At 40.9% G+C, this 13,732-nt stretch overlaps 1 protein-coding gene across 5 annotated transcripts in view; it reads right to left on the reverse strand.

Annotated features, from left to right (window-relative positions):
- Window positions 1-13,732, reverse strand: part of LOC111868706 (probable phospholipid-transporting ATPase IF) — a 166,378-nt gene that overhangs the window by 101,984 nt on the left and 50,662 nt on the right. Inside the window, exon 1 of one of the 5 annotated variants that reach the window (XM_023859618.2) lies at window positions 5,411-5,451. The exons of the other annotated variants lie outside the window; for them this stretch is intronic. Coding sequence (XP_023715386.1) covers window positions 5,411-5,413 — 3 coding nt within the window. The 5' untranslated portion in view covers window positions 5,414-5,451. Of the gene's footprint in view, window positions 1-5,410; window positions 5,452-13,732 lie in introns of those variants that run through there. 5 annotated transcript variants of the gene reach the window in all.

Genomic DNA, 13,732 nt, shown 5'->3' on the forward strand with positions numbered 1-13,732 from the left:
ATTATATATGTTAACAAATTCGGTATTACATATGTTTCTAAGTCAACATTTGAAAAGGGCCGCGCCATAGCTCAAGCGGCTAGTCGCCGGCTTCCCACCGCGGCGGCCCGGGTTCGATCCCGGGTCTGGTCAAGTGGGATTTGTGGTGAACAAAGTGGCGCTGGGGCTGATTTTCTCAGAGTACTTCGGTTTCCCCTGCCAATCTTCATTCCACCAATTGCTCCACAATCACCGTCACCTATCACCTGGGGCTGGTACAATAGGCCAGAAGTGGCCGGAGTACAAAGGACTTAATCCCAACTCACTAGCAATAAAAACAAAACATTTGAAAACATGGCGAAGTCGTGAATCTCAGTTGTTATGTGCGACAAATGTAGAGGGGAGCACTATAAACATTGCATTTAAATTTTCAGGCAAATTTAATGTGTTCACGTCTACATGAAATCTATTTGTAACATCTAGAAGTGTTCACAATGAATGGCTGCAAGGATCACATACGAGTATGGAAACTGTGTTTTCCAGTACGGAATATAACTTCTAATATTGTTACAGGGGATTAGGTGGAATCGTATGAAATGTAAAAATGAAATCAAAACTTAATGAAACCTACCGTCGGCCAAGGTACTAGATGGATAGAAATATAAAGACACGACCTCTCGAAACTACGTTTTTCGAGCTCGAATCTTGTAGACAAGTTAACATTTCAAAGTACTCTTAACTTCCATATACTTCATAAGGAAATACAAGCTTTCGGTGTCAGCATACTTGTATATTCGCGGTCCTAAATATATTCTGAACTAATTAAAAGATGTTTAGGACATTTGGTGCAAATGATATACCACTATAAACCACCCTACACTTTAAAATTTTAGTTCACTATCATCGATAACATAAATAAGGTAGGTCTGGGGAGTATCTACAAGGAAACCAAGATAGTGTCATTTAATTTAAAATTCTCTGATTTAACTTAGACTGAAAATATGCTTCTAGAAATTATGCATAGAAATTGTCCACTGAATTTTGTTAAGTAGGCCTGTTGGAGTTCCTGCTAGCCACACCGTGTGGAGGAGATTTTGAAGGAAACTGAGCACCGTGAGCTCTACCCAGAGGGCAGCATTTATTTCATCCATTTACGTACTATATGTACATACAGTGTCATCTGTGGGGACAAAGTGCAGGTACACAACACATAGAACCAAATACTCAATTTTCACGAAACGTAATTTGGAGCTACGTCACTGCACCTTTGTGTGATCGTTCTCCAAGAACGCGTTTATTTTTAGAGCCTGAATTTTTCATTTAAAAAATAAAGGTACCGGCACTGTGTCCCGTTGCATACCACCACATCCCCTACCTATATAGTATATATATATATCATAAAAATGAAAGGATTCAATTATTACGGTACTTAATTAAGCACTGAGCTATAAAGACATATCGGGAAGTGGAGGTATGGCTCCATGCATTGTTAACTTAGGCATTAAATGGAGATGTGTGGTCAATTCATTCTCGGCCGATTTACCCCGGGGAAAAACCTCGACTATCCGCTGGGCAGGAGGTTCCGTGGGCCCCAGGACCGCCCTAGATGCTGTTGAGAATGTACACTACCTGACACCCCCGCCCCAAACCGGGAATCGAGCCCTGATTCATCCGTCGATCAGCCAGACTGAGATATTTAGAGTCTCTCTATATACATATAAACGTCTGTATTCGCAGGAATTAAATCCACTTTACAGTCACTTTAATGTATCCAGAACTCTCGGAAATCTACGAGCACAGCACTCAAAATTTTACAACCATTTTGGTTTTCATGAGCACGGAAGCCTTTCATATACTTCGTGCGCAAAATTTCATCCAAATATCTATTTCAAATAGTCTGCCACATTCAAGCAGGTAATGTGTCTTTGGTGAGCTGAGCTCGGGGTCATATTTCAGTTAATATTGTTAATTGTTAATTGTTAAATATAACTGTTAACTTACATTCTAATTTAAATCCGTTAGCAGATCACGGCTTTCCTCAAATAAACCTAATATATTAAAAACTGTATCAGGAGCAAATATACAGAAGCTGCCACACATATTCAAATTAATATAGTTGCAGTTATTAATTCCCGCAGTGCAGTGTGCTCGCAGAGTTCGGTGAAGGCAGGAGTCACCAAACTCTCAGTGCGGTCCTTCGTTCAAATCTCGGTAAACATTTCAGCTACACTAATGTTACTAGTGATTTCACTGTCCCTCCACACAAGTACTAACACAGCACTTTAACTTTATCTAGTTCCGATCCCTTAAGCACCCTTCTCAATTCTTAATTATTCATTTGAACCACGCAATCCTATCCAGCTGATATACTCTTATGTAAACCACTAAACAAACAGGAAGATTTTGTTTTCATGCTTGGGTTTAATATGTTGCTTCTCGAAATATGGTCTGAACATGTGTGGTCAAGGGGGCATGCGGTAGCGTAGTTGGTTCAGGCACTATGCTACAAGCCGGAAGGTCGCGGGTTCAAGTCCCGATGAGGTCATCGTATTTTTTTCAATTGACCTAACACTTCCAGCTGCACTACGGCCTTGGGGTCGACTCAGCCTCTAACAGAAATGAGTACCAGGAATATTCTTGGAATAATCTTTGGGGTAAAGGGTAGCCGGCGCGTAGGGCTGACCTTACCGCCATCTATGAACCGATTTTCTAGAAAATGTGAGTACCTCAACATCTCACAACTCTATCGGCCTCCATGGCCTGTTACAGGGATACCTATACTTACTTTTACTTACAGGTGTGGCCAGCCAAAGTGCAATGTAAAGTGATGCAGCTATTCAACCGCTAAGCGCGCCGATGACTCATCCCCGAGCTAATTCGGCATCTTCTTCAGCACGCGTGCGATGCGGGTTAATCGGAATAACGTAAGCAGGAGACATTGAACGAATTAATTGCAGAAAAATAGTTAGCCGTTTTGAATCTGATGGCTTTGGCTCAACCGCCCAGCAAACCGCAGAACCACGACTTCTGTTACACCCATTAATCTCCCTCAAAACCAATATGAAACTAAAAATCCACATGGCTCCGATTTGGAGAACACATTACGCATTTCTCACATTCGTTCTCTTGCTTTCGCACACCTCACTGCTGTTAGACATTCATTTACTGCAGTTCAAAATGTACTTCTATCGAAGCTAAGAACAGGACAGATGTCATACAAAAAATTGGTTGATTCCTTGGTTATTTAACGACGATGTCCCAACTTCAGAAATTACATTATATCAAATGACACTGGGACACCATGAACGGACACGTGTGTAATGAAACCAGTCGTGATATTTTAAAATAACTCTCCAGACATTCACACTGAATTATATTTTCTGATCGTATCTATTATTTCGTAACTAGACCTAATTTTATAATATTATATATAACTTTAAGATGCTATAATTTGAAAGCAATGTTGAAACACTTCCTCTTAATGTATGCCTTATGAAGCTGATTAATATGGGCCGAAGCATATAAAAAGGTAAAGATATCACATATCAAAACGAAAACTGGTCAGTGCCCATATGACATGTAGCGAAATAAAACTCTTTTTTTTTCCTGTGGCGCTACAGCTCCAATTTGGGCTTAGGCCTACCTCCATGAAACTCTCCGTTTCACTTCGGTTTACTAGATCTTACACATTCGGTAGGACTCCTTGGGCGAGTGATCAGCTCGTCGCAAGGCCTCTACCTGTAGACAAACACAGAAAAACGCACACAAACATCCATGCCCTGAGTGGGAATCGAACCCACGATCCCGGCTTCCGAGCGAGCGAAGACAGTGCATGCCTTAGACCGCTCGGCTAACGTGACCGGCCAAATAAAACTCATAGTAATTGAATAATAACTACAAAAATGCAAACCATAGGTCTACTTCACTGGATACGTACATACATGAGAATATTTTACAGGCGCTCCTAAACCTTAAATAAAGGATAGAAAAATGAAGGTAACTGTTTTCTAGGATGTGACGTCATATAGTACAGATATTGGTACCAACATTTCGGACGAAACTGCTGCCACCGCCTTCCAAAATATTGGTACCTATCTAGCAGGCAGTAATCTTTAAAGTCACCTTGAATTCCATGATAATGTAATTCATTACAAAAGACGGCACTAGACAGCTCGAGAGGGTGACATGACAGAATCCTTAAACTTGCCTTGAAGCAGAAACCGCGAGAAGGGAGCCATGTTGATAAGTGGAAGAGGGCGCTGTCTCAGAAAAATATTTCTGTTTCAACAGGTTGTGGAGCCGGGATAGCGCAGTCGGTATAGCGACTGGCAACGGGCTGGACGACCGAGGGGTCGGAGTTCTAGTCCCGGTACAGTCAAGAAATTTCTCTTCTTCACGCAGTCCAGACGGGCTCTGGGGCCCACTCAACCTCCTATCCAATGGGTACTGGGTTTTTCCCCGAAGGTAAAGCGGCTGGAGCGTGAAACTGACCACTCACCTGCAGCCACGCCGAGGTCAAGAAAATGTGGGTCTATACATCCACTTCCCCATACGTCTCCATGGCGTAGTGCTTCATTAGTTAAGCACAAGGACAACTTTACTTTACCTTTTACATCGAATCATGCTGTTACAGCAATTTTATGCCACAGGGAAGGAACACTAATGTCACGGCACAGAAAGTGTTCCGTCACTTCTAAATCTCGGATCCGAAAAGTGGAATATGTTTAATCAAGTAAAAGCATCAACGAAAAAAACCTTAACTTCCACTGTAATCCAAGTCGCATCCCTCTGGTTTCCAAGCCTCTTTCTTATTACGAAAGAACGTTGAAAAGCAGAAGCCGATTCCGGGGCAACGTGCATCACAGTCAACAAGTAAAGTTAAGACGCGTGATTTATCCCGCATAAAACAGAATCAAATTCGGATGAAGTAGGCTTGTGACTTAAAAGTATTCGACTCTCTTTGAACTCTCATACAAACGAACTCCACAGTCAAAAGTCCCACTCGAGAAACCAATATTTGCTTAACTAGACAAAAAAAAAACTGCCCAGCTCTTATGTAAATTGCAGGTTCGTTACCGTTCTCACAAAAGCCTACAATTTCACCTTATAATTATCCCGGTACACTTCATACCCTCTTGATCTGTAACATCAGTTTCAGTATTATTCTTCAAACTGCACATAAATCTTATAAGTGGTCTTGGCCTTTCAGATTTCCCATTTGAACACATTTCTTATTTCTGTCATGTGTGTTGTTTCTTGGCCCCTTTACCTCATCTACCTTGATTTCATCGCCTTGATAATGAAACAAACAATTATTCACCTTTACACACACGACGGCGTAATTAGCTCAAGCACACTTGCACGACTGCACATAAATATAGATGACTCTCCCCTGCTCTCTCCCTCTCTCTCTTGGTGAGATGCTACTTACCATTATCGAAGCAGCAAAACACAAAACATGTCTCTTATTTCATGCCTCATGAACTAAACTGTCACCTGAACCGCACAATTACGCTAACCTACGGGAGGTGCTCCAATAGCTATTTTTATCATATCGAAGGGAGAAGAAGCTTATCACAAACTCCATGAGATAAGAATAAAGCTTGCACAAATTCTACAGCGTCAATACAAGCAAATACACTCGTTTGACCTGACAGACAGGATTGGCACGTACCGTATTTTAACACTTTTACATTATACTGTCAGCAAAGTGAAACATATGCAGTAACGACGTGCGAATTCTCAGAAAATTCTGGTTGAGTCAGCCGTGAAAACAGACAGCATTTTTTTTAGCTGTATTTTCCATACAGCACATAATTTATATTATTGATACTAGAGGGATCATGAAATCCGTCATTAGATTCCATATAAGGCTTCGATGGTAGTGATCTAAAAGCATTGTCATTATATCATGAAACAGTTCAATTTATCTTGTCTGACAGCCTTTTAAGATATGATCTACACATGGCGTAACACTTGTTTAGACTCCGTTTAGTCGACAAATACAACATGAATCCTAACAGACAAACAGAGATAGCGGTCAGTCAGAATTTTAGAGGCACAATGTAAAAACGTGACACTACGCCACAAATCATATTAAAATAACCCGTTGTTTCCTAATACATCAACATGCACGGTGTCGCTGCTACTTACGCATCGACATTGGAACACTCTGTTTTAATTTTATCCGCTATTTCTTGTTTATCTTCCTTCTCGCGCAGACCGAAGACCATGTGAAGTAATCGAATTGTAGGTGGACGCGGTGCAATGATAAGTTTCCTCTTATGAAATATGTCAAATAACGGATTAAAGAATACACAATTGTTAAACCTTTATACTGTACATTAGGCCTAGTACTACATCTCTCAAAGCACAAATTCTGATAGATGGGTCAACCCTTTTTATTAAACCATTTACGTCACAAATATGACGTAATCGAAATGAATAAAATGCGAACATACTCAAGTTCGCTGGGAACATTTCTGTATGTATTTAAACACAAACTACGGTCATCATAATTAGAATTCAAAGAACAGGACTTGTGTCATTACTAACGGATGTACAGTATTCCACTGCGTTCGTGTCATATTTAGCAGGCTACAAAAATAAATTAAACTGGCTTATAGAATTAATAATTTTTATTCTTCCAGGTATGCCTCAGGTATTCAATTTACTCTCGACCGAGAAGCAGTGTTTAGCATTGTTCTCGTGACCGCCTATTTGGTCTAGTTGTCAGAGTTCCTGGCTATAGATCCAGAGGTCCCGTGTTCGATTCCCGGAGGTACCAAATTTTCTGAGAAGTAGTGGGTCTGGAACGGGGTCCACTCAGCCTCGTGAGCATAACTGATGAGCTATTTCAAGGAAATAGCGGATCCGGTCTAGAAAACCGAGAGTAAAGGCAGTGGGGTTCCGTTGTGCTGACCACGCGACACCCTCTACCCGCAAAAGTTGGCACTAACTTCGCGGACAAGCGGCGGTCGCTCGGTCGGTACAGTTCGCTTGCGGACTACGGGAGTTGAAATTATATTCGTCTTCACTGCATCATTTACACAGTTCCATTAACACTAAATCCAGAAAGACAACCAAAGAATAGAAGACAATGCAAGGTTACTTTTTTTATCAAAACCTCTCCTGAAGTGACATTCATGTCTTATTTGGTAGACCCAGTCTCGGTACACCCGCGGCTGCGAATTCAATTCCAGATAAATTTCATGTGAATTTATCAGAAAAGACAGAACATAACATGTTCCCTATGAACTCATTTCCCAATCTGGTTAGAATTCAACTACGTCTGGGGGAGGGACTAGCTCAGTCGATTGGGTCCAACAGAGTAGGCTTTTTACTTGAAGACGGAGGAAGAGTTCGGTCTCCGTTACGATGTATAATGTCTAAAAAGTCAATAATTTCATAATTAAACTATTATAAAAAGCCTGCTTGGTTTTACTTTACTGTGAAAATGTATTAAATCTAAGTAGTTACTATAGGATTCTGACGATGGTGTATAACACACTGATATATTGGGTTTTTGGACTTTATCCATCGTCCTGGTTTTGAAGATAACAAATAAAAACACGACGTTTCGGAAACTGGATCTGTTTCCGTCCTCAGGTGAAGGAAAACACCTATTCAGTTGGGTTCGTTAGAAAGAGCTAGCCTCAATCACTGGGTCCAGTGAAACGTCGTGTTTTTATTTGTTATCTTCAAAACCAGGACGATGGATAAAGTCCAAAAACCCAATATATCAGTATATTAAGTCTGTATAATATCTTTAGGCCTATATACTGCAAATGTCAGATGTACTGTATATTCCAACAAAATGGCGAGTCGCTTTTCTAAAATCGCTAGAATATTACAGGGAGCGGCATCCAGTTTTCTCAACACTACGCTCCCACTTTTGTTTCCTCGTCTACTCTTCGCATATATAGCTCATCGATGCTCCTTTTCCATACATGTTTCGGCCTATACTGCGAAAATAGTAGAAACAAATAAAAATTAATAATATTGACCTTTAATGATACACGCATATGCATAACTTCCATCAGTAGGGCTGCAGGTGCTGACTGCCCTAACTTTGTCAAACATAATATCAAAGTTTCGCACTTTCGCCAACTTTATAAATGCTATGTAAGATTTGAGGTTTTCACGGCGGTGACTATGAAGAAAACAGTCTTCTGGGATGTGGCACCGTGCAGACTGCTTTCTTTATAGATGCTGATTTTAAAAAGTTTCACACGGGAATCTTTAGCTATGTTTATGGTCTGCTTCAATGTAAATATTACATTCCCAGGTTTAATGATAAGTTATCGTTATCGCACTAAAGGCTTCTTATAGGCCTTCATCAATAAAAGCGTTGGAAAGCCTCTTTAACATCGACGGATCATGTGAAGCAATGTAATGTTGGAAATAATAAAAAAAAAATGTTACACTGAACTGGTTTCTTGCGAAGCTGCCAATTGCGCAGCTACTCAAGAACTTCGCACCAATTTACGGAATCGAAAGGTTCATTGCCGTGTTCACAAGAGCCAGATTGATAAAGTCCACACGAGCCCATTCTATATCTCTAAGAAGCATTTTCATATCATTCACCCAACTACGTCTTGGTCTTCCTAGAAGTCTCTTTCCTTCTGGCCTTCCCATCAATACCGTACATGAATTCATCTTCTCCCCATCCTTGCTACATGCCCTGCCAGTCTCATCGTACTTGGCTTGATCATTCTCATTATACTTGAATAGTATAAGTTATGAAGCTCCTCATTATGCCTCCTGTAACTTCATCTCTCTTCGGTTCAAATATTCTCCTCAACACCCTGTTCTCAAACACCGTCAGACTATGTCCCTTCCTTAATGTCAGAGATCAAGTTTCACACCCATACAGAACCACAGGTAATATTATAGTTTTGTATATTCTAATTTTTATGTTTTTTCAACAGCAGACGAGAAGATAAAAGGCGCTGAACTGAATGGTAGGCAGCATTAACCGAGTTCAATCGCCTCTTAATTTCATCCTGAATCAAGTTTTGATTCTTTACTGATATTCCCAAATATTTTAATTGTGCAAAATTTTAAAAACATCTGTTACCTATCGCTATATCATGATTTTGCCCTGCATTCTGGTGACAAGACAGCAACTTATATTCTCTGTGTTTACTTCTAGACCAATCTCCTTACTAGCGTCAATTAAAGATTATGTGTTTTTCTTTATTGTATCTATGGTATATTTTCACTCAGCAGATTCACATCATCAACATTGACCAACAGCTGATGTGTCCCGTTTAGAAGTAATTAGCTTATGTATCTTAGAACGTAATATTTCGCCTCTTGCTTGAATAAGTTCGGCCGGGAATTTGATCACTACCTGGCGATTTATACCTTTCCAATTTTGCAACAGCATTTTCAACCTCAAAAGGGCTAGGATCAGGTACTGATGGCTCAGCTGTATGTATTTCTGTCTGCCTAACAGCACTGACCCTATGTACATTCAATAACTGAGAGTAGTAGTTCTTCCGCCTACTTAAAATCTGCAAGCAGATCAATATTCTCATCCTTCATTAAGTTACTCCTAGGTTGATAACCCCTCTTAAAATTATTTACTAATTTATCAAATTTTATTCAACGAGAAATGTATCGGTGAATAATTCCTACTATTGAAATAGGCCCTGATTTTGCACAGAATCTGCGTTGCTGCCTCAAATTCAAATTAATAAAAGAACTTGACAAGAGATGAGTAATCTTTGCAGATCTACGTGGTATAACTACCTGAAGTTTCATACCATACGTCTTGGGGCACGAGAGTAGCTTCGCATGGACGCCATTTTGATGTTGACGATGCGAGCGAACTGAAGGATGCAAAGTAGAGATGGCTGTAGCATCATGGGCTTCACATTAGATTAATAAAAATCATTCAGCGGGGACAAAGTCATTATGAAGCAGAACGACGAATGTGATTATGCCATAAGTCTGTCTTTCCTTCAAAGTAGAAAAATAGGGTATAATTAAACCAAGTTTCTGACATTGAGGAACTACTTGTTTTGAACAATGATGCCGCAGTTATCGGTTTACGTGGAATGTTTCCTTGTCAAAAGAAAATTTCAGAATTCTGGCAAAAAAGCGCGTAAGAACCAGTAAAAGAATCGAGAATTCTCGTTACTAAGTTCGGAAAGAACGTGTTCATAGAAGAAATAATTTCAACATCGTCTACAGTTAAGGACAGTAGTATTATATTCATTTATTCATTCATTCATCAATGACTCTATAGCCCTTTGTTAGGCCCTGGCCTCTTCTTCAGTTTCGTAATCTTTTTTATACAAACGCTAGGACTCCTTGGACGAGCGATCAGCCCGTCACAAGGCCGCTACTACACACAGGACAACACAAACACAGACATCCACGATCCCAGCGTTCGAGCAAGTGAAAACAGTTCATGCCTTAGACCACGCGGCCACTGTGGTCGGCAGTAACATTATGTAGTAATATTAATTCCTTAACAGTACATAAATTGGCACATGGCTGCGAAAACTTTAATTCTAGGAAAATAATAATGATATTTATGAAGAATCGCCATATAAGGAACGCTGAATAATGTAGTTAATGTTAAATTTCCATGTTGCTAATCTTCACTCGTTAGCATCATCAGCCTCAACGGCCTCGCAGAACTTGAAATTGAGCAAAACAAGCTAATTATGAATAAACAGGAAATATTCCATGCGTACTCAAGACTGCAAGTAGAATATGTAAAAAAATGTAAAAACAACAATCAGCACGGACCTGCCCCATACACAAACATTTCTACATTTAAAATTAAGAAGTCCATTCCAGCTTTTGCATCTTCTGTTATCTTAATACTGACTTATAGGAATAAACATCTGTTCTACGAGACAGTCACACACAACAGTAAACATGCGCAGGGCTAATGTCGAGCCGGATTGATGTATCGGTGTTCTGTGAGTGTTGCGGCGCTGGCCTGGCATTCCTACTGAGGACGGTCATGCAAAACATCGGCGACAGTCAATAAAACGGAATAAAATTCTACTTTAATATACTTGTTACACCAGATCTGAAGTTTGAGCTTTCACGCTTAAGATGAAGTAGGTTCTTCCGAAATGTTAGTTTCTATCTAACGACGAGACGCCATATCCTAAAAAAAAAATCGTGATATTAAGCCTCTTATTGCGCCTTTCTTCAAAATGGGTGGTTTCACGCAAAATTATATTATAACAAGTAAAAGTAAAGCTATCCCTGTAACAGGCCGTGAAGGCCCATAGGGTTGTGAGACGTTGAGGGTCCCACATTATCTAGACAATCGGCTCAAAGTTGGTGGTAAGGTTGTCAGCCTTACGCGCCGGCCGCGCTTTACTCCCCAGGAAAATTATTTAATTAATTCCTGATACTCATTTCTGTTAGGGGCTGAGTCGACCGGCGGGCCATACTGCGGCCGGAAGGATTAAGTCAATTAAAAAAAATCCAATGACTTCATCGGGACTTGAACCCGCGACCTTCCGGCTTGTAGCATAGCCCTTCAACCAACTACGCTACCGCGTACACATACACATACTAGGGTTTGTTGTAAAAAATGTCAAGGTTTGCGATTACCCGTCACACAAACTTGTACTGCATTGCCCTCTTCGATGGAGAGCCACTTGTAACTGCTTGCTCTTATATCCGTGGTTACTGTCCCTCCTTTCCTTTGCTGCTCACCTTCACTGAAAGTTACACTGCAATCCTTCAGTCTCGTGGATGTCGAGAAATTAGATGGGAAGCAAAGACAGTTCTGGTTGCTGCTGTTGTTATTAGGCAACGGTCATTTTTGCCTATAATTACTAAGGTGTATCGTAAGTAAGGGCAAGTCGGGAGTAGCTAGGCTCTGCTCAGTGATGGTAGAGATGAGTTCTTATCTAGGGTTGTACGGGCCTGGCTCGGGCAGGGCGGGAAGATCCTTAAGGTACAGTCACGTACGCCACACCAAGAATTTGCACTTTAAGTTATTATTTATGAACTCTTTGAAAACACATCACACTATCCTTAACGGAAACTAAATTTTTGCTTCCACTTGTGCGAATATGAACTTTATAGGGCTGGTGCCATCAGAGTGACGGTAGTTTTTTTGCGCCTGAATTAGTCAAAAATTGAATGCATAATCCTGAGGTCAACTCCTCCAAACATGTATCATTGGTCAATTTCGAAAACTAGGTTTCCTAATTTAGCGACTTTCTAATCATATTGTGCTGCTATGCGATTCTGGACTTTACAAACCCAGCTATCTAATGTATCATGAGCTTGGCTTGGGGCTCCGACCCTCCTACTTCTGAGTTACAGCCTAGCTTAAGTGTGAAATTTCGTGTTCTCAAAGGCTTTCCGCAGCAGCTAAAACTACTAGAATTCCAGGAAATGTACGAGACATTATTTCCTGTCCACACAGCAAAACTGACCTATATCACTTGCTGAACGTAAGAATGTGGCTATCTGCCTGGTCTTTGTTTATTACTCATGTGACCTTAACTTAGTAAAGCTTAACTAATATTAATTATTCTAGTCGGGTATAAACGAACGTTACACTAGCAAGTCATAAAACTCATAACATATAAGAATGCTGTTCGCTGTTTCAAGAGAGACATTATGTTTGGTTGGAGTACATATTCCTATCGACTCGAATGAAAATGGTTTGTGATTCTTGCATAATTATCGTTTCTAAACTGACCAAAATTCCCAAACGTGCGACACGAAACCCGCTCAGCTTGTAAGGAAAGACTCGTCGACGCGGAAAGTATACTTCCTACCTGCAAATACGACAACGCGCCGAGGATGTTAGTCATGCACCATTTATAGTCTTCAAAGAACGTACTCGTACACCATATTCAAACAGCTCTGATATCTCAAAACAAACTCGTTTACCATACTGTTGATAAGAATGTTGCAGCCTGCTCGACTAAAGGTAAACCCTTTCCGTACTACCATTCCGTTTGTCCCCAGAAGCTTTTGCATAGTCAGACTAATGTACAGTAGTTAACATTATTTTCTTTGTTAGTCGATCAGTTTTAATTTAACTTTGAATACGTTTCTCTTCGATTTAATTTGTCAGACCTTGAGTAATACTCCTAGGACAAGGTTGAGGCCCGTCATAAGATCTTTACCTACACCGGTCAACACAGATCGAGACCACCAGCGACCCGTGCGGGATTCGAACCGTGATCGTTGTGTTCCAGTGGTCTAAGGCAACGTCATGCTAAGAGGGCGAGGCAATTATCTTACTTATTCCACGGCTGTACAGTCATCTATTTCTTTTTAATTCTTAGGGTGGGGTGTAACTGAGTCCACTTGGAACGCTGGTTACAGCTGGGCCTACCGTACCGGCACCGAAAGATAGATAGATGGGTTGGCAACATTCGTTGAACTAAGAACTGACAAGGGAAACCGCCCCAATGCAACTTTATTCGCCACAAAACCTAACCCAAGGATCGAACCCGGGCCGCAAAGTTAGGAAGCCGACAACTAACCACCTGAGCTACGGCACAGCCTACCGTCATCTTTGCGACAGTTGCCCGTGCATCCATTGGTTTGCAATGAAGCGCTTGCGTGGTATTCTGGAAGTCGTCATTGCTCTCCCGGGTCTGGTCAAGTGGGATTTGTGGTGGACTTAGTGGCACTGGGGCAGGTTTTCTCCGAGTACTTCGGTTTCCCCTGCCAATATTCATTCCACCAATTGCTCCACAATCATCACCCTCACCTATCATCTGGGGCTGGTACAACAGGCCAGAAG

Source organism: Cryptotermes secundus, unplaced genomic scaffold, assembly GCF_002891405.2.
Source record: "Cryptotermes secundus unplaced genomic scaffold, Csec_1.0 scaffold1359, whole genome shotgun sequence".
NCBI classification, from domain to species: Eukaryota; Metazoa; Arthropoda; class Insecta; order Blattodea; family Kalotermitidae; genus Cryptotermes; species Cryptotermes secundus.